Source organism: Scardinius erythrophthalmus, assembly GCF_964197995.2.
Source record: "Scardinius erythrophthalmus genome assembly, chromosome: 2".
Classification (NCBI taxonomy): domain Eukaryota; kingdom Metazoa; phylum Chordata; class Actinopteri; order Cypriniformes; family Leuciscidae; genus Scardinius; species Scardinius erythrophthalmus.
Genome location: NC_138222.1, coordinates 56,112,060 through 56,133,473, shown reverse-complemented (window position 1 = coordinate 56,133,473; position 21,414 = coordinate 56,112,060). Strand labels below are relative to the sequence as shown.

Here is a 21,414-nt window from a genome sequence, read left to right as displayed (position 1 = left end):
TTAAATGATTAAAATGCTTAAATAAAAAATAAAAATAAAAATCAAGAGCCAGTTTAGTTAAAATACGTAATAATGATCAAATAATATTTTCAAACTGGCCTCCAGGGACCCCTCGAGGGAAGTGTTGGTCCGTGGAGAAGTTTAGAGAAAAACAGTGTAATAAATAAAATGTAAAAAATAAATAAATATATCAATAAAAATATGTAATGATAAAAAATTAAAATAAATTATAAAAAAATATATTAATTATCATACTAAATAAATACTTTGAATAAAAAAAGAAAAAAAGATTTAAATAAAACAATTAATATTACATCAAACAGTACAGTACTGAGTATAAAAAAACATAGAAACATAACAGAAATAAAACTAAACTCAGAAACTTAATATTTTGCATCTTTAATTAATTGTTCACACTCCAGTATAAACTGGGTCTTTATACATAAAAATATGTAGCTACCCTCACACCAGAATGGTCATTTAAACACTAGGCAACCCTGACATTCATGTAAAATCACTATTAGCTGGACAGTATTACAGTTGAATTGCGTTTTTGTCAAATAAGCACAATTAACCAAGTTATTTAATAGCCTGTTGTCTTCTGTTTATTTTTTATATGTATATAGATCAGATAAAAAAGGGAAATGAGCTCATAATCTAGCTAGCTGATGCAACTGAGCCGCAAGAGAATTCAAGAGTGAGGAAAAGGGGGAAAAAACCTGTTATTCAGGACTAACGTCCCTCTTTCCCATATTAGGAGAAGAACAACTGTTTGTCATCGCTGCCGTATCTGAGTGAGGAAATAAACGTTGGCCGGCAGCGTCCAGACGCATTAGTCATGTGACACACAGTGACTCGTGCTGGTCGTGTTGGGCCGTCCAGCGCAAGACTTAATATTTTGTTAGACATTAACCGTTTCAGTCAGTGAGTGAGCCATTCAGAAATGTTTGATTTTTCCTCACCTAAACCTTATTTGATCGTGGACTCTTGTCCACACTAAACTGACCTCTGGTCAGTGTTCTTGAGCAGAAATAGCTGCTCTTCAGAGTGTGTTTGCAGCCAAAACAAACATGTACATTTTCTAGTGCATGTGTTATTTACACATCCAGAACACTATGAGTAGAAGCACTCATGGGCTGTGTGCACACACACACTAACTCACGCCAACAAGAAAGAGCATTGAGGGAATTATTTGGGATAGTGTGAGTGCTGTAGTGTGTTAGCACTGCTAGCTCTGCACATTTTAAAAACTTTTCTAAAGAAAAAAACTAGAACATAAAATTGAGGCCTATTATTTGTCTGATTGGTTCACAGTGCTATTCAAGTTGAATGACCATATTTTTAACAGAATGACTATGGGTAGATGACAACAATGTACTAAAAACGGAAAAAAAACCTGTATTTTTAAAAAAAAAAACTACACGCCTACAGACTGAACACGTGATACACATGCACATGATGTCACCATTTCTCACTATGATAATAGTGTCATTTTCAAAAGGCCCCAAAAAAGCCGTTGTTGTGTAAATGAATGGCCAAAACGCATATTAAAAAAAAATTATTAATTGAATTATATATTTTGAAACTAAATTTTTAGTTGAAAATAATTCTACGTTTATATTAATTGGCATTGACAACATTTTTGTCCTTTACGTTTCTTATCATTCCTATAAGAAATTCCTTTCTTATAGGAATTTCTTATCATTCCTATAACATGTATTTTAGTAATAGTTATAGGTTACGTTAATTTAAATGGTTCAAATTCTAATAAAAATGAAACAAAACAAAACATTCATCAAACAGGTAAACAAGGCATTGCACATGAGTGAAAAGCATATGGGTAAAAGAGAGCATTTGAATGTATAAAAAGCAATAACTTTGAAACTAGAAATGCAACATACAATCCCATATATAAAAAAGATAAACAGGAAGCTCATGCTTCGAATATTATGTTTCTGCTTGCGTTACTGCACGTGTGAAGTGTTGTTTAGTCAGATAAATCTAGCAAGGTATTTGTCATGTTTGATTAAAAACGAAGACTCATCTAATTAAGAAGTATATTAGGAAATTAGATTGACGTTGTCCCAATGTTAAAACTCCATACATGCAGGATACGTTGTGAACTCAAAGCTTGTTACGTGGGAGATGCCGTATAAATTGTCGCAACTAATCTAATAATGCTGTTTATGGCTCGCTCACCTAAACTAAATTTAGCACTCAGTGCTTTGTCAGAGGTCACACATAAATATTCAGCACGCAGCTGTCTCTGAATCTGCTACAGCAGACAAAGTCCAGTACTAATAAATGTCTCTGTGTTTTAAATTGAAACATCCAACATTTCTTATTTTACAGCCCTTTGAAAAAAGTGATTTATAACTTCACTAAACAGACATTAGTTAAACAATAATGTACATTAACTGTTAGAAGCATATTAGGAGTCTTTCCAAATCAAATACCACAAGCGTAAATTATGTATATCCCTCACTGTTGCATTTGAATCATATTTGTAATTGTAATTATTTGTTATTGACCTCATTATGAATCAGCATCATGACTCTGCACCATGCAGAAGAATGTATTTGTGCATGTTAATAAACAAGCACTGTGAAACTCAAGACGTTCATGTAAAACTGGTTAAACCACTTCAACTTAAGCATAGCAAACTGAAGTATCAAAACACCCTTGAGCCCCGTTCACACCAAGATAACTATAATGATAACGTTTTGGTTACTAACATAACCTCGGTTCCTGAGATAACTGGAACGAGAATTATACTGAGACTTTGTCCAGTAAGATGGGCTCGGGTCTAGGGGCGAAGCCCGTATGGCATGACGCCACCAGAAGTAAGACCCCAGAGTTTGGGGATTGGCTGGGCAGACAATATCCGTGCTTGAAGAGCAGGAACGTCCAGGTGGTAAAACCTGGCAAAAGTTTGATGGCAAGGACCAGCCAACCACTGCGCAGATGTCAGCAATGGACACTCCGCTAGACCAATCCCAAGAGGAGGCCATTCCCCTGATGGAGTGGGCCCTTACTCCTATAGGGCAATGCAAACTATCCAGCCACTATCCTTCGAGAAAGCCCTCTGCTTCGTAACTGGAAGCCCCTCTGAGCGGCCTCCGAAGCCCACAAAGAGCTGCTCTGATTGTTGGAACTGGCTAGAACGCTCAATGTACGCCCTGGGGGACTGAACCGGGCAGAGTGGGTGTGGCGCATGCTCATCCTCAGTGGAAGGGAGAGCAGAGAGCCTTATAACTTGTGCTCTGAAGGGCGTGGGAAGCACCTTAGGCACACAGCCTCCTCTCGGTATAAGGACAACTTTACTGTCATTAGGCCCAAACTCGAGGCAAGATGCGTCCCCTGAAAGTGCCTGCAAGTCACGAACTTGCTTGACCGATGCCAAAGCAGAAAGGCGGTCTTTAGCAAAAGAGGCTGAAGGTTGGTTGTGAGCGGCTCGAACAGGGGCCTTGAATTGCCCTCGGGATTGTGGACAGGCCCCTCTGAAAAAACTAAACGCAGGTGGTGGAGTGATAACTTTCTTTTAATTAATGTGTTTGAGATCTAATTAATGCCAGATTTTTAGCTAGCGACATGGCTTTTAAGGACTAAAGGTAATTTTCTCAGTTATTTCAACACTATCTCACGACCAATTCGTAACAATTCGTACGAATGATAAAAAGTTGGCTAATTCGTATGAATTCGTACGATTTGTCTAAACCCACGTGATGGGTATAGGTTTAGGGGCGGGGTCAGGGGTAGGTCATTCATACGAATTCGGCAATTCGTTAAATATGTACGATTTAGCAAAAATCATACTAATTCGTACGAGTGAGGTCGTATGAATTCGTACGAATTAGCCACTTTGTTAAATTGTTACAAATTCGTCGTGAGATAGGGTTGGTTATTTTGCTTTTTTGCTAGAGCATGTACGCACATGCGCACTCTTCAGGGCTTTAAATCTCTTGATATACTGAAGTACGTGTTAAATCTAAGTGACGTAAATGACATTTGTATGTATTCAAAATAAAATATATAAGTTGTACTGAATGTCAGCTAGCTTATTTTGCTCAAAATAAGGATTTATTAAGTCCACATGTCATGTAAACAAGAACCTACTAGCCACAGGTCAAGAGCTGTCGTTCCAACCACACAACTTTGCAATGCTGTTTGCGAATGTTCATCGAAACACAGACTTGTAGAACTATATTGGAACTTATATAGACCATAGCTGGCTACCAATGCTTTCGGGAAACGCACCCCTGGTTAAAACATCTGCTAAATACCTACCTGCTATGAGAAAAAGCCCAAATCATATTTTAGGCAATTGAAAATGTTCCCTATTTAGAGCAGGCACCGTCTGCTTTTTGAGATTTTCTTGTTTTTGTTGGAAAGCTTTAGTTGAGGTCTGTGAGATAAGATATGGAGGTTTTCAGAAAGTGGGTGGTTGCTCTGATTACTAAGATGTTGAGTTGAAGAAAGAAAACAGCAAACACTTTTTATGTTTTGCTTTCTTGAAGTTCTCAGGCTCCACAAATAGCAACCCCACCCCTAAAAATAACAACACAACTTAATGGACATTAGATTAAGATCAAAGATATAACCAAAAAGATCACAGATAAGACAGTTTTATCCACAAATGGTTGTATTTCTTTTTATACAGCAGTGTTCCTATTGCATTTATATATATATTTTTTGCACATATGATGCCCTTCTTGTTCATGTCAATTTGCCATCCTACTGGCAAAAACATGAAGTTGTTTACGTCAAAAGATTTACCCGTGACAATTGTTCAGTCATTCCTGCTTTGGCACCGTGCAATGAACCTGGCACACTGTTTTTCATGTTGGGTTTACATGAAAGACAGTGTGTTTGTACTGAATGTGTTGGAGTCATTATGCATTCGGTGTGTGTGTGTGTGTTTGTGTTGTTGGGGGGGGGGGGGGTTGTGGCGTCATTGGCAGATGTATAATAGCACTGCTGTGCTACCAAAGGTACTTTGGTGGGTGTGTCTCCCAAGCCTCCCATTTGCTGATTACACAGGGGCTCAGTGTTCCTTTCAGTGTTCAGTCTAAACACATGGCATGAATAAACTCAATTCACGTTCACGTTCACCTCTACTGAAAAACCCAGAAAACTATTAAAACACATAAAAAAATGTAATTCTTCTAAAATATAAGACATTCAATCTTAGTAATGTGTGGACTCTATTTCACTTTTTTTTTTTAAATCAGAAATTCACTATTTAGGAGACAAGATTCCCAATTTCACTAAACCAGGCTTGTGGAAATTCAATAATGTGCAGTGGAATAGAAAGAGATAAACAGATAAAATGAAATCATACGTTACAATCAAACAATAAAAGTACAGTATAAACACATCACTGACAGAGCGAAGCATAACTAGCAGTGCATAAGAGATGAGTACAAACAAATTACAGCCAATTTGCTAAATGGTGTGTAGCAGTTTGAGGGGGGCTGCACAGTGTGAAGGCTTTGGTTGCAATGGGAAAGATGCTGTTAAGGGACGTACTGTATAGTAATATAATTCCAGAAAAAGTTCACCCCTCTCTTAGGTTAAGTGTCTTGCTCCGGCGCACAACAGCAATAGATAGCATATCAAGTTCTGCAGGTGATGCATCATCTCCATTTGAGAGTAAACAAGCAACCTTGGTATTGATGGCCCATGACCATTAACCTTTCAGTTACTCACCCCACTAATTGACCCTTTGAAGGTTGATTGCTATGCATTGGTGTTAATTTGCTAAATTAATTTGAGTCTCATTTGCCTCAAATGTCTATACTGTCACATTTTGTGCAACCTTTGTGGGTCCATAACAGTGAAACTAGGGGCCGTTTACTCGACACGTTTTAAAAACAGAAATCTTTTTATATTTTGGCCGTTCATTTATACGACAACTTTGGAAATTCAAAGTTCAAGTTTTTGAATATGAAACCATTATCGTCTCTGTGTAAACGACAAAAACGCACATTTTTGAAAACGGTGATGCATATTACATGTTCAGTCTTTAGTCGTGTAGTGTTATTGTCCAACAACGTGACATCGCCAACTACTGGCCAGGCAAGCATACAGCGTTTTTAGTTGTTTTGGTGGATCTGTGTTAACGTGATCATTTTGACAATATCGTCGTCTGTACATGAAAATTGCAAAGGAAAAACTTCCATTTTTAGTAGGCTACATTGTTGTTGTGTAAACGTACCCTTAGAAAGTGTTACAACCTCCTAATCAACTATATTTTTAAAACAAGTAACACTCAGTTTCCACAGCTTGTCAGCTGTCTAATAAAGAGTCAAATATAGGCCTTTAAATTTTAAATTGACCTTAAATTTAAAAGATAATACTAATTAAGCTACACACTGAATGTTTTATCATTAATTTATATTTTATATACACCTCTACCACCTAGGCTACATTGTATCACCTGTATGTGCAGGAAAGCACACACCAGTCAAAAAGTGCAAAAGTAGCCTACTAAATATAGCCACACAAACACATGCAGGTGTAGTGTTCCCTTATCAGTCAGTGTACTTACAGCAAGTTCGTCATATTTCGATGTTATCTGTTCTTGAGCATTTACATTTTCATTTTCTCACTCCACCAAACCATAAGTTAAATGGTCGTTGTCCCTGGTGAATCTTATTTTTGGGTACATCGCTGACGCTTTCTTCAGGGCTGAACTTTGCTCACACACCCTCCTCCTCATACAGTTCTTCCAGCACTCGTTAACTCCGTCTCCTCGTGGTTGCCTCACATCTCCCCGCGGCGCGGAGGCGTTCCCACGCCGCTCAAATACAGCGCAGCGACGCGCGCCTGAATCATTCGGTTTGTCAGAGCGCGCAGAGTGAGGTAAGCAGAGCCGCGCTGCCCACGCCAGAAGAACATGCGTTTGCCTCGTTTCATATCCAATCCCGACATTGTAAAAGAGCGCGCTAGTTTCAGTGTATCGTGAAGCGTCCCTACCGCTACAATTTCGATTTGAGTGAAAAACGGTTTACGAGGTGACAAAAAAGTACGAGGTTTGGACGTCTACTCGCCATTCAGTTGTTTGCGGAGGACGCATGATTTATCTGTGCCGGACCAAAAGCGAAGAGTGCATGAAAGGTGAGCCTTTTACTGAATTGTATGTGGAAATGAAATGTAGCCTACACAGTTTAAGAAACTTTATTTGTACGCATGAGTTTTTTTTGTTCTGTCATCCTTATAGTAATACATTAGTTTAAGATGGTCTCTCAGCCTAAACCGATGAAAAGTGGCAACTGGTCTCAAACATTTCTTTCTTTTTTTCTTTTTCTTTTTTCTTTAGTTGACCATTTTTTATTTGTCTTTATGCAGTAGCCTAATGGATGGCTGTCAGACTCAATTCAACAATTACTATTACATTTTATAAAAAAAATGATCAGAACCAACCACAGTAAAACCAGGCTGGAAGAAGTGTAAGCAATTTTTTGGGCAGTTTTTTCCCCCCATAGTAGGTCAGCAATATATCAGCATTGGCATCCGTTATATAGGCCTATATATATAAAAAAAAACACACACACACACAAAAAAAAAACATAGTGATTCAACCACTATGAAGTAATTGCACCGATTTGTAATAGGCTAATCAACTCTTCAAGGCTTGTGGATGACCACAGTAAATCTCAGACTAAAGTTCAATTCATACTTTTAAAGTCAGTTAAAGCTGTGTTTTTCCTTCATGTTGACCACAGCATGTTTAAAAAAAAGCTTATCTCTATTATTAGCTGCAACTAGAGGATAACAATCAGAATGACTTTACATGTACGTCTAGTTGCCTACTGTATTTGACTATGAACGTCCTTATCATGCGAGTACATCTGAGTGTCTCTTGACAACAAATGAGGCAACATCCCAGACAAATGTGATATAATTATTCAAATGTAGTGAACAAAAAAAAAGCCATTTCAGACATCACTAATCTCATTCTGGGTCAGATGTTTACAAAGGTTGGCTAACTGAGAGGTCATTTCCTTACAGGTGTGTGTACTGTATGTGTCTTGTTGCCTCTAGATCAAATCAGTCTAGGTTATTTTGTGTTGGCATTCCTTACATGACACGCTACACACCATTGTCTTTGGGACAAGAAATATTTTGAAGTTGGCGGGATGTCGTCTAAAGCTGTTTCCTGTAGAAAGTTTCTCTTCAATAGGCATCAGAGCTAAAAACAGTAGGACGTCTGAGGGGTGACCAACATTAGAAGCCTCTGGGAATGCTCAAATAATGGGCCAGGAAAAAGACAGCAGGAAAAAAAAGTGCAGCACAATGGTATCGGCCACATGGCCAACACAATGTGGGAATAAAAGTGAGGTTTGTTTTCTGGAGCACAAGACAATGGAAGAAAAAAAAAAACGGCTTCAAGTGTTACATAATTTCTGCAAGGTGGAACTTCAACACCCGTCCATGCATTTGGACTTGACCCAATGAGGCCCTCAAGGGTTTTGTTAAAGTGCATGTTTGAAATGGGTGGTGTGCATGTTTCTACATACTAAGTATATACTTATGGGATATGCTCTAGCTTGGTCATCAGTTTCTTGGTCAGAAAATTGGGATGCATGATATATATTGGTACCGTATTGATTATCAGCCAGTATTAGAAATGTATTCGTCAATATCGGACCGTATTTAGATATTTAATTATGTGTATGCTCGTTTCCTCTATTTTTACATTTAGATTACATGTGCTGTGATTTAACGCTCAAATTAATCTTTAAAAACACAAATTTGTGAAATGACACTTAAATGTAATCTTTAGCCAATCTCTAAATGAATATTTATTGAATGTTCTGATGCCTAAACTCACTTTTAGGTTGTATTTATACATTTTAATGTTGGTCATTTTGCAGTTATCAGCCATAAGGTAAAATAATTAATGGCTTATCAGTTTTGGGAAGTTTTTTTTGAAATTTGTTCTTCCCTACTCATCTAAACATGAACAAAATCGTATTAAGCTCCTTCAACGTGGTGTGAAGCTGCTAAATTGAAGTGGAAAGTACTTCTCGATATACACACACACACACACACAGGTTCATTAACGTCCTTTTTCCAGCAAAGTGTCTCGGATGACTCACAGACGTTCTTCCACTCTTGCTAGACGCGAATGTGGCTCCTGTGCTGCATGCAGGAGGACACAATGCACACAAGTGTGTTAATGCTTGACTGAAACTGATCCTATCCTGAGATCATTGGTGTGGGTTTATTTGTGACCATTTTTCCATGAAAAGCTCACAAATAGTTGTAGTCTGATTGCAACATAAGAACAAAATGTTCTGGGTCATTTTTATACTTAAACATGTATAACATGTGTGGCTAAACGTATAAATGAAGTGGAAAAACCTGGTAATGAAAAGTAACACTAAGACCACACTTGAGTAAATATCTCTTTTGGGTAAAGACATTTCAATTTTAGTCATACCTGCATTGTTTAAAGTGTTTTCCAGTTGTGTTGTGATTTGATGAGTGTGACAGTTTCTTTCTCTTCCTCCTCGGTTTCAGATCTCAAGGCTATACTCTGCTGCGCCACACTGGGAGGCTTACTGGATAAGCAGGAGAAGGATCCCTGTGACTCCAAAAAAGCTCCACTTTTATCTTCTCCCACGATGGCTCTGGCCTCTTTCCATCTGATGCAAACTCTAAAGAACTCACCGGCGGCTCTGCGTCGGCGATTCCGTCGGGACCGTACGGAGAGCCTCTCTCATGGCGATCCCCTCTTCAAGGTGCACTACCTCGGCACCAAAAAGATCTTCTCCCTGGACTTAGAACAGGCGGAGGAAGCCATCGATCGACTGCTAGACGGGGCCCCCGGGAAGCTTTCGAAAGACCATGCCCTGGTGGTGCGGCCCCGATACGTTGAAGTTAAAGAACTGAGCACCGGAAGGCAGCTCACTAAGACTTACTTGCAGGACATCGCGTACTGCGCCTCGCACACGGCCAGACCCAATGTGTTTCTGTACATCTGCAGGCAGCCCGGTCAGCAACTGCAATGCAGAGTGTTCTGGTGCAGTCGGGCAGAAAGGGCGAAGGACATGACCGCCTGCCTAGCGAGGTCGTTTCAGCGAGCGCTCAATGACTGGCAGGGTGGATGCTCCACCTTGCCGCAGGGGGACGGGATCACTAAAGAGCCGGAGATGCCCGGTACGCCCACAGCACCCAGAGGGTCAACATTGCCAGCCAGTTTGGGAAAAGGTGAGTTGAAGAGGGACAAAGTGAAGAGTGCAAGATTCCTGTAGCTCACATGTGCCACTGTCCTGCAGAGTTGTAGCTCCAACCAGCTCCGAAACGCCTTCCTGGAAGTTTCTAACAATCCTGAAGATCTTGAATTGCTGGTTCAGGAGTGTTTAATTATGATTGGAGCTAAACTCTGCAGGACAGTGGCTCTCCAGGAACTGAGTATGTAGCTCAAACAGCATGGTGCTAGCAATGCCAATGTCATGGGTTCAATTCCCAGGGAATGCATGAACTGATCAAATGTGTACCTTGAATGCAATGCAAGTCGCTTGGGATGGAAGCATCTGCCAAATGCATTAATGTTAATGAGTGCAATGAGGAATGTAAGCACTGGAACAGGGGTTCTCTTCTCAACTCTGGCCCTTGAAATACATTTTCCAGAGGTTTTGCTCTAACCCTGATCAAACTCGCCTGCCTGCAGCTTTATAGTAATCCCGAAGACCTTGATTCGCTTGTTCAGGTGTGTTTGATTAGGTTTGGCGCAGGACAGTGGATCTCGAGAGCCAGAGTTGAGAACTTCTGCACTAGAATCTTGTAAAATTATAATTTCCTCAATGTTCTTTTTTGGTTTCCATTTCAAAGTTGTAACTGTATTTTGTTTTGTGTTGCAGTCCGTTGGAAGAAGAGGGGGTCGGTGTCCCACAGTCCTCTCCGTTCCATCACCAGAAGAGGTTCTGCCAGTGACAACTGGCATTGAGAGTCCCCGTCACACCCTGGAGCTTAATTTTGTGATGCCTGGGAATTTCCACAATTGAATGTGAGGAAAAGGACAACCACACCTACAACTGGTGGAACTTTTGAGCTTTGATAGTGTTTGCAGCTCAAGCTTGTGCCGAGTCTGTGTCTGAACAGCCAACACATTTGAGGTTACCGATTTACCAAAGTGATAAACTATAGGTTTCCAGAGATAATTATTTGTGGTTTAGGAAGTTGATAGATTCAGTCATTTTATCTCTGTTTGAGTTGGACTAAGAGACAAAAACCAAAGCTGTTCATCTGCACTGAACTGGTATCTAGTTTTAAAGCCGTGTATGTATCGCAGGGTTGAGTGTTTCTAGTCCGTCTCCTCCTCTGTGTACATGTTTGGGTGGTTTGTTAATGTGACTGATGAGCAAAGAGACAGTTTTTGTTTGTATTAGAGGTATGAAGAGAGGATCCGTGTGGAAAGAGGGTGGATGCATGATGGTAAACAGTAGCACGATCAGAACGTCAGTGTTAAAGCGTTTTAAAAGTGTTTCTATCCCAAATGCACAATGGAAGTAATGCTTTTTATGGTAAAGACAATTAGCTTTTTATCCTACAGTACTGTATGCTTCCAAATGCTCTTTTTCATATGGCCAAATCTCAACACATTGTTACTAATGATATTGAATTCATATCCTCTATGTGAACATCATTCATGGTGAATTATTTACTGCATATTTACTTGGCATCAGGACCGACTTGACAATCAGGACTGGTTGTAATTTGGCATTGGAAAGACTGAGGTACTGAGATTTTTGTTTCTGGTGGTCTTGTCTTATTGCCATATCATGCTTTGCCGGGTTCTACCTCAGTTTGCCATTTTAATTCATAGCTTGAGTCATTCAAGCTTTGAACTTGAAGCGTAGGTTCTAATTCCCAACAGATAATGAAGTGCAGATGTACTGGTATTACTGAGAAGTGAAAATGAGAAGTATTCTCTCTATGCACCTGCATTCCAGCAGTTTTTGAGGCCATAATCCCCCTTTTCTTTTTTTTCTCTGTAACTGCAAGTTTTTACAACATCAGCCCATTTTTCTTAAAAAAGGAAAAAAGCCAACTGTCTCCAGGCAACCGCTTGTGACGTCAGAATGCTGACTGATTCAAAGGTATGTTTGCATAGAGCGTCATGTCCTTGAAAAAGCAGCATCGTTGCACTGCAGTTACATGCAGTTGTGAAGCACAAGGAAGCATTTTTAAGTGGCCTGGTTGCATAAGTATTTTAAACAAGGACGTTCTGCTTCGAATGACTGGAACGATCAAGTTTTCCTAGTTCAAAGATTGTCTAGCACTTTCCTTCACAGTTACATTATGCTTACTGAGAATTGCATCATACATCACAGTAGTAAGCTATACAGTCAGTGCCTCATGGTATTAAACATTCTGCCTGATGCATTTGGGCAATTACGTCAAAGGATTTTTTTTTCTTCCCTGTTTTATCCATATGGATTTTATTTAAAGTTGTATTAAACCATATCTGGCACTACAAAGACTTCAGGTCTGTTGTTGGATCTGTTCTGTCTGCTTTATGAGGTGTTTAATGTTCTATGAATGTTCTTGTACCTTATTTTAAAACTATTCGCGTGTACCTATTTAAATATATTTTATGTAATATTAAACTTTTTATACATGAAACATTTGTGTCTTGTATTCTATTCACTTATTAGACAGACAAAAGACTCTTTAAAATAAAGGTTCTTTATTGGCATTGATGGTTACATGAAGAACCTTTAACATCCATGGAACCTTTTCATTGCACAGAAGGCTCTTCATAGTGGGAAAAAGTGTGAAGAATTCTGACATCGCTGCGAAAACCGCCTTTTGGAACCTTTATTTTTAACTTTCCCTGCCAGCTTTTTTTTTTTTATTTAGTTGCCAGCCACCGCCAGTTTTTTGTGTGTGATAATATTCACAAAAATGTCATTGTTCACAGAATATTTTCTTGTATGAATATCTGAACATGCAATATATATATATAAAAAAGAACAGAGCCTCTCCTTAAAAAAAAGTTTTATTCTAGTTTAATGCATTCTTTTTATTTTATCAACATTTGAATGTGGGTAAGTTTCATTAAAAAAGCAACATTTTGAGCAAAAAGCTGAGAAAAAAACGTGTTTTTGTCAAAGACTACATCCAAATCTGATTCAGAACGATGATCAAAACCGATAAAGTAGATCGAGTCCGTCAACACCCCAAAGCTTCACAGCCCAACAGTCCTGGGTCCATTCAGTAACATTAGGTAGTTTTGATTTATATACTGTTTAATGTTGATGATCATGTTATTTTACATGTGCATGGGCTTACATATGCTATCGCTATCGCTTGTTTCTGCTGCTGCTTCGCATGTGTTTTGATCAGGAGATTCAGTACTCTTTCAGTGAGATGCACAATAGCGCCCCCTACCCATATAACAGTGAAAACATGGAAAGCCAGAAGCGCAGTCTCATAAATGATGGAAATTTTTGTCAATGGAAGGGAAAGAGTTAATAGTGAAGACACCAATAACTTCTAAGGGTACGTTTACACGACAACAATGTACTTAAAACAGGAACGTTTTTTTTTGCGTACAGACAACAATGTTGTCAAAATGATCCCCGTTCACACGGGTCCATGAAAACGCATGTCAGGTCAGTATTTGGCAATGTCACTTTGTAAAGAAACACTAACACACAAATTCACAATCACAAATTCGGTGACTATAACAGTATTGTTTTAAAAAACTTGGACTTGCACACCTGTTTTTAAAAGTTACCATTTTCCGGACCCCAAAACACTGTTGCCGGCCAAAAGCATAAAATGTTTTCCATTTTTAGTAGAAAACAGTTTTGTGTAAACAGCCCCTAAAAAGCCAGTGTTTTCCTTGACTTCCAGGACAGACTACATCCTTAAAGAGGGAACAGTTTCTTCATAAGTCATGGGGCACAAATCTTTTAATGCGAGGGATTAAAATACTCCTGGTCTGATTTCATAACTTTTCAAAGACATACAGGGTACGTGCTGTGGTTCACAAAAACATGCCATGGCTGACACTTAGGAGCTTAAAGTCATGGGGCTAAAGCCGTCATTATTAAACTTCTTTGTTTACACATAAATTAATGTTTCTTAGTATCAAAATAAAGAACAAAACATTCTGTATTAGTTCATGGTTTAACTTGTAACCGTTCTAGATTGTCATGTTTGGAGTTTTAGGCCAATTGTTAAAATCCTCTGGAATTGAAAACTCTGGCATGTTGTATTTTGAACCATCAGTTCTCATTCGTCGGGTAAGTGACTTGTAGTCCAGTGAAACCTGTCACTTCCTTTAAACTTCTGGAAGTCAGAGAGGCTTTGGAAATGAAGTCGTCTCAATGGCACCAACTCTGCCACAACTAGGAAACACACCAGAAGAAACAGAGGATGATGGTAAAAAAAACTAGCCTAAGGCCTGTTTTACACAAACTGGTAAAAGCTGTGACTCTAGCAGAAAAGAAAGTGATTATACAATACATTAGTGATTATAAGCAACAGACACAGGATGTATTATACGACTGGAGAAACTGGAAGAACTGGAAGAGAGGGCTACTCTCTGAGAAAACAAAAGAATTAACATTTGAACTCTTGTGAAATTAGCATTCCCATCTAAGACACATTCACACTGAGTCAATCACCTCAGTATTGCTCTCTCATGCTAAGATCACCTGAAATTCACCCAAGAATCTATATAGTTTAATGTGAAAAATGATCATACGACACTATACATGATAGGGCAGGCCTTACAATAGTATGAATCAAGCCTAAGACTTCGCTGTGTTTCGATTTATTGTTTTTCTTACACCCCTTATCTTGTGAGCACAAGGACAATAGAACTTTCAAAATGTTTGGATCCTGATTTCCCGGACTCCAATCTTTCAAAGAAATTCAAGCTCTGTGCTCACCCAGATCATAGAACGGTTCCTCTCGGTTTCCCTGAACCACAATCATCTCCAGGAAATTCAGGAGGGCCCCGGTGGCCAGGAAGCGATCTGGGAGGGACAGGGTTTGGAGGTAGCGCATGTCCAGAGAGAAGGGGTTGTCGGGAGGCGGCATGGTGCACAGTCCCACCAACTCACTCACTACGTCCCATACATGAGTTCCTGCAGGGCAGAGACATGTTTAGTGTGTTATGTAAGGCTCCTCTAAGGGTATGTTTACACAACAACTATGTACTAAAAATGGTCGTTTTTGCGTTTTTCGCGTACAGAAGACAACGTTGTACACAATCTGATGACTGACTTGTGATGCAGCCTGAATCATAATCGCACACTGTTCGTTCGTTGGCCAGAGGAGAACTGAGCCTGGTTTCTCCCAAGGTTTTTTCCTCCATTCTGTCACCTGATGGAGTTTGGGTTTCTTGCCACTGTCGCCTCTGGGGCCGGTTTCACAAAGCTATTTTAGACTGGTCTATAGTGTTAGACAAATTTGCTCATAGATTAGGCTAATGCAAGTTAGACTGTTTCACAAAAAAAGATTGACTTAATTTAGACCAAAAAAATTAGACACCTCTTACCCCCAGGCTAACTTACTGTAGGTCTAAGACTCTATGTTACCTTAGCAACCAGCAGTAACAATCAGTTACATTACAAACAGCCAAAAGAAAAGGGAAAATGGCTCATAATTTAAACATTTCTTCTTGTTACTACATTCTCCACTAAATTTCCCAAGTAAAATGTCCTTGTAACTGTTATAGTCCTCCAACAAACACATATTTTCCGCTGGGGTAAACTGCACTGAGCAGTCGAATGCGATTACTCGATCCGCCATGTTTTTTGTTTTGAAAAGTGTCTTATTTTACCCAGAATGCATTGCAGTGTAGTCCTACTTAAGATAGTCAGAGTCTTAAGTGCTTTGTGCAACGGTCTGATTTAGATGTCTATCTGAAGTCTGACTATCTACTATATCTAAGCCATAGCCAAAGTCTATCTTTGTGAAACCGGCCCCTGGCTTGCTTAATCGGGGACACTTAATATTCAACAATATTATTGATCTGACTGTACTGACACTGTTGGATGAGAACTGAACTGAGCTGGACAATGACATCACTGTTTTCTGTAGAACTGCTTTTTTAGATGAAAAAATTCATCTAATTTAATAATTGATGATCTTTAAAACGTAACTGAATCAGCACTGAACTGACTTCAGCTGAACAATGAGTGTTTTCTTTTAGAGCTGCTGTACAGCCGAAATGCACTGTTTTCAGCATTGAATAATTTTTCTGTTATCACTGTAAAGCTTCTTTGAAACAATCTGTATTGTATAAAGCGTTATGTAAATAAAGGTGACTTGACATTCACACGGAACTGCGAAAACGACTAAAAATGCTGTATCATTCATACTAGGCCAGTAGTTGGCGATGTCACTTTGTAAAGAAACACTACATGTCTATAGACTGAACATTTAATACTAATGCGCGTCAGTTTTCACAAATTCGCATTTTTGTGGTTTACACAGAGATGATAACGGTAAAAAACTTGCACTTTGAAACCCATTTTCAAAAATGTGCATTTTTAGGCCCCAAAAACACCGTTGTAAAGTAAATTAACGGTCAAAACGCATAAAAAAGTTTTACGTTTTCAGTTGAAAATTAAAACTTCATTATAACCAGGGACCGTTTACACAACACCGTTTTCAACTGAAAACTTCATATTTGAATAAGGACTGAATGATTTTTGAAAAAAAAAAACGAATTGCGATTTTTTTTTTTAAACCAATATTGCGATTTAATATGCGATTTTTTTTTTAGCTCTTTATCTTCTGTATTATTCAACAAAGACAAGCAATAAATCATTCTATAGTAGAGTAGTGGTGGTAATCTTTAGGCACCTCATGATCCGATCCAATTCCGATTCTGGGAGTCATGATCCGATTCCAAAAGAATTCATGATCTCCTTTTTTTTCTTATTAATAAATCTTATTACTAAAACTTAAAATCTTTTTTATTTAATAATAATACAGTGTTTTTAGTTAATGGATCCGTGTGAACGGGGATCGTTTTGACAAGTTGTCGTCTGTGCACAAAAAACCCAAAGGAAAAACTTTTCCGTGTTTAGTAAATCATTGTTGTGTAAGTGTACAGTTTAGTTCTTTTGCTAAATTTAGGTAAAGGCAAGATGTTTGCTGGGGCGTTGATAAGTATTATGGTAACACACAACTATTTGTATGTACGACCACCATAAGCCACTAAAGTAAGCCATATGTGCATTCATACATAATCTTTAACCTTTTAAAAGTTTCTAAACCTTGAGCCAGGAACATATAGAAATGGTGTATAATAAAATAGTGAAATTATGGCCAATAAAAGTTGATCTTAAAACCTTGGGATGTTGAAACCCAGTCTGTGATGGACTTAAGTTTCATTGGTGTATCCTTGACTAGCGTATCAGTTCCTCCAACGTTTACAAGGCGCTCGTGATTGGATCTAATCCAGGCATAAGGTTGCCCATACTTGGCATAGCCGGCTAACAGGAACAGGGTGCAGTTCATTTCCTGCAATGAGAGAAAAACTCTTTTGAGACCCTTGACTACTGCTAGACAATCAGAAATTTTGTCTTGATATCTTAAAGAAAACTCAAAAGTCAAAGGGAAAATACGGTAACACTTTATTTTACAGTGTCCATGTTACATATGTTACATGTACTTACCATAGTAATAACAGTAAATTATGCATAATTACATGCAACTATCCCTCAACCAAATCCTAATCCTATCCTAACGCTATAGTTAGTACATGTAGTTGCTTAATATTACTCAGTACTTAAATATATAATTACACTGTAACAACGACCCCTTAAAATGAGGTGTAACCGAAAATACAAGGGTGCACTATGCAACCTATATTGTATTTCGTCTTTATGTCTTCTCTGCATTTTAAGATTAGTAATGTTCTTAATCTGTGAATTTGACATTGGCCCTTGAAGACTGTGAATCTGAAACGATACTCACAGGAACAGCGATCTCTCTCTCACTTGGTGAGGCTGGGAGAAGATGAGAATCAACATCCCTATAAGTGAATAATGAAAAGAATGGATTTACAGCACTTGGTTTATAATTGCTCGAGTGAGTCGAAGGATATTTCCTCTCCACCTGCTGGGAGTTTGTTGCTGTGTGGCCTCTGGTGTCTGGTGTTCGTGCTGTGGAAGTGGTTCTTCTCCTGCTAAAGGTGAGCTGGCGTAATCGCTGTCCAGACTGTAGCTGCTACTGCAGGTTGAGCTGGTGAAGGTGGAGGCCACAGACACGGCGAACCCAGGAGAACGCCATCTCTGTGAGCAAAGAACGACGTAGCCATCAGTTGTAACTATCACTGATGCTGCAGCAGTTGTTTCCAGAGATATACTAGTATGTGTTTATAGAAGTTTGTAGCTGCATTAGAACTGATGACTTAAAGGGATAGTTCACCTAAAAATTTAAATTCTGTCAAGACTTTTGTTCATCTTTGGAACACAAGTGAAGATCTTTTTGATGAAATCTGAGAGATTTCTGTCCCTCCATTGACAGCTACACAACTGATACCCATATGAATTGAGCGGTTTAGTCTTAACTTTCTGAAAAGACACAATCGCTTTATATGATTAACAGATTGAATTTAGACTTTTCTTTACATAAACATTCATCAACTCACACATCAGTTGTGGTAAACGGAAGCTCAAGCATGTTTGCTTGACACGCGAGAACCAATGAGGTTCATTCTCGTGTTACGCATCACGTTTGAGCTTCTGTTTATGTTCGCTGATCAATGTTTATATGTATATAAAAGCCTAAATTCAATCAGTTCATCATGTAAATTGATCAAGTCTCTTCAGAAAATTTGAAGTAAACCGCCTCAATTCATATGGATTTAGTTTTACAATCTCTTTATGAACTTTCTGAAGTGTCAAAGTGTCAGTTGCGTAGCTGTCAGTGGAGGGACAGAAATGTCTTAGATTTCATCAAAAAGATTTTTATTTGCGTTACGAAGATGAACGAAAGTCTTATGGGTTTAAAATGACATGAGGGAGTAATTAATAACAGCACTTTCATTTTGGGGTGAACTGTCCCTTTAACATCTCTAAACATCTTAAACTTTTGGATATAAAAACTGTCTGAGAGAAAATAAAGAGAGACAATCAGATTAACAAAGACCCTACCAAGTCATCATTGACTACGGTCAACAGAAGTTCCTCTCTCCCTCTTAGCCAGGGCTGAAAATAATGGAAGCCCTACAGACAGACATAAAAGACTGTGAAAACAGTGGCAAGATATTTTTTCTTCTGCTTGAGACTAAATTTAAACAGTATCTCTTCCTAGAGATTTCAGACCTTCGGACTTGGTATTCTATATCTTTCCTAACTGATCCAACTTACGATTTCCGTTAAACAGACGATCAAACTATGAAAAGTCCCATAGACTTTCATTAAGGGGGTCAAGACTTTTGCACAATAAGACTTATACACTGAAATCACATACTTGAGTAGGTACTGCATTTGAATATGAGATTCGCAACTTAAGAAAGTACGCTCTATATAGTGTGAGTGTGTGTAGTATGTATGTAATCTGGACGTACAACATCTGCCATGTTGTCATTTTCATGTGACCTACCAGTTGCGTTGCTTCACTGCCATTCATAAATCCTCTCACATGGCCTCATGGGACAGTAAAGTGTCCAGCGAATGCACACTTCAGAATCCCGACAGAAGTAGTAGGTCATCAGGGGACTTTTTACATACTGTTTTTCGAATACTATGGATTCGGACATACTACTCTGTTGGCGTACTGTTTTTCACATGCTATAGAGTAGAGAAGTATTCGATTTTGGACGCAGTGAGTAATTAAGATAGCAAAGCTTAATGACTATCCTAGGACAACATGTTAAAACATGCTAATTCATGCTAGCAATGTGTTAAACATTCATATAGAAGCTATATGCAGCCCTTTGGCATCTACCTGTGGTCTTTAGCAGCATGTTAAAACATGCTAACAACTTGTTAAATAATGGTAGCAACATGCTAACAACCTGTTAAATCATGCGTGGATGCTTGCAAACATGCTAATTTAAGCTAGCCACATGGTGGTGACATGCTAATCATGCTAGCAACATGCTAGCAACATGCTAATCATGCTAGCAAATGATAACAATGTTAAATCATGTTAGTAACATGTTAAATCATGTCAGCAACAAATGTTGAATTATTGTTAACAAACTGTTTGAACAAGCTAGCAACGTGCTAATTCATGCTAGCAACATGTTAATTCATGCTAGCAACATACTAATCATGCTAGCAACGTTAAATCTTGCTAACAGCATGCTATATCATGCTAACAACACATTTGCAATGTGCTTTTAGGTTATTTCAAACTTTCAGCAAAGGCTTTGTCAAGCCAACACCAGAGTTTGTTCACAGACTTCACTCATCTATGAAAGGCTACTTCAGTATCAGCCCACCTGTAAAGAACCCAATATTGCAAGTTCGGACAGAAAGTGCTGGAGTCTCGTCCTGTGTTCTTGTTCCTGCATAAGTCACAAAAAGCAAACAGTTTATCTAATTAGTTGTTCTTATATTGTACACAATACACACTTATATAACAAATAGTTTGAACAGGATTTGATGAAGCCCACTACTAAGGGCTCGTTACTCCGTTACTAGGCAACTGCAGCCAAGCCTGTCATTGCCAGCGATGGGTTGAGAACTATTTTTTACAGTCTATGGTTGAGAAGAAAATAAAAACCCTTGTATTTAATAGCCTATGAGTTTACAAATTATGTTTTCTCCAGTCCTGACACATCATTTTAATACGTTTGCAACACCGTTTATGACTGGCAAACAACATATAACCGCAAAAACGAGAGGTTTGAGCATAAAGAAGCATGCAATCAAGCACATTTGTATATACTTACACCAGAACTCATGTTTACATGCACGCCGATGGACAATCAAACAGCTCGTAATTAAATGTGATGCATTTACTGGACAAATTACTGCAAGCACACTGCATGTCACGCCTATTTCCATATCCTCTTCTTTGTCTCCCCCTTACTATACATTGTGTTACTTTTTTTGGAAATTAATAATGCAAGCAATTATCTCGCATAATGTTTTTCATCCACGGGTTCAGGTGAATGGGAATTCAGATCTTATTTCGTATTTCTCGCGCTGATCATTGTGCAGATGCTTCCATCCAAGGGATCTTCTGCGTGTTGTGCTCTTTAAGAAAAACGTAAAAAGTCACGTAACCTCCTGTGTAAATACTTTTAATGTGTTTTTGGAGAGTAGCGTTCATTGCACAGATTTACGAGTCATTTATGACCAACAGGCAAAATCTGGAACTTATTATAATGATTTTATAGCCAAATGTCGTTTTGTGTTCAGTTTTATAATTAGGCTATAAAGTAAATAGATGGATTGCATTTGATGTGGTACAGCA

The 21,414-nt window shown here is 38.6% G+C and overlaps 2 protein-coding genes across 2 annotated transcripts; one reads left to right on the top strand and one right to left on the bottom strand.

Annotated features, from left to right (window-relative positions):
• The first annotated feature begins 5,816 nt into the window (after positions 1-5,816).
• On the top strand, positions 5,817-12,634 carry LOC308685103 (uncharacterized protein). Its single transcript, XM_081356636.1, has 3 exons — positions 5,817-7,119; positions 9,529-10,218; positions 10,872-12,634. The coding sequence occupies exons 1-3, from the start codon at positions 7,077-7,079 to the stop codon at positions 10,955-10,957; spliced, it is 819 nt and encodes a 272-aa protein (XP_081212762.1). The 5' UTR covers positions 5,817-7,076; the 3' UTR covers positions 10,958-12,634.
• Positions 12,635-13,914: 1,280 nt separating this feature from the next.
• LOC308685095 (uncharacterized protein) lies at positions 13,915-21,170 on the bottom strand. The gene is made up of 8 exons (XM_081356623.1): positions 20,888-21,170; positions 20,435-20,500; positions 19,140-19,211; positions 18,100-18,275; positions 17,959-18,016; positions 17,331-17,502; positions 14,916-15,113; positions 13,915-14,369 (listed from the first exon to the last, which is right to left on the bottom strand). The coding sequence occupies exons 1-8, from the start codon at positions 20,897-20,899 to the stop codon at positions 14,254-14,256; spliced, it is 870 nt and encodes a 289-aa protein (XP_081212749.1). The 5' UTR covers positions 20,900-21,170; the 3' UTR covers positions 13,915-14,253.
• Positions 21,171-21,414: the final 244 nt, after the last annotated feature.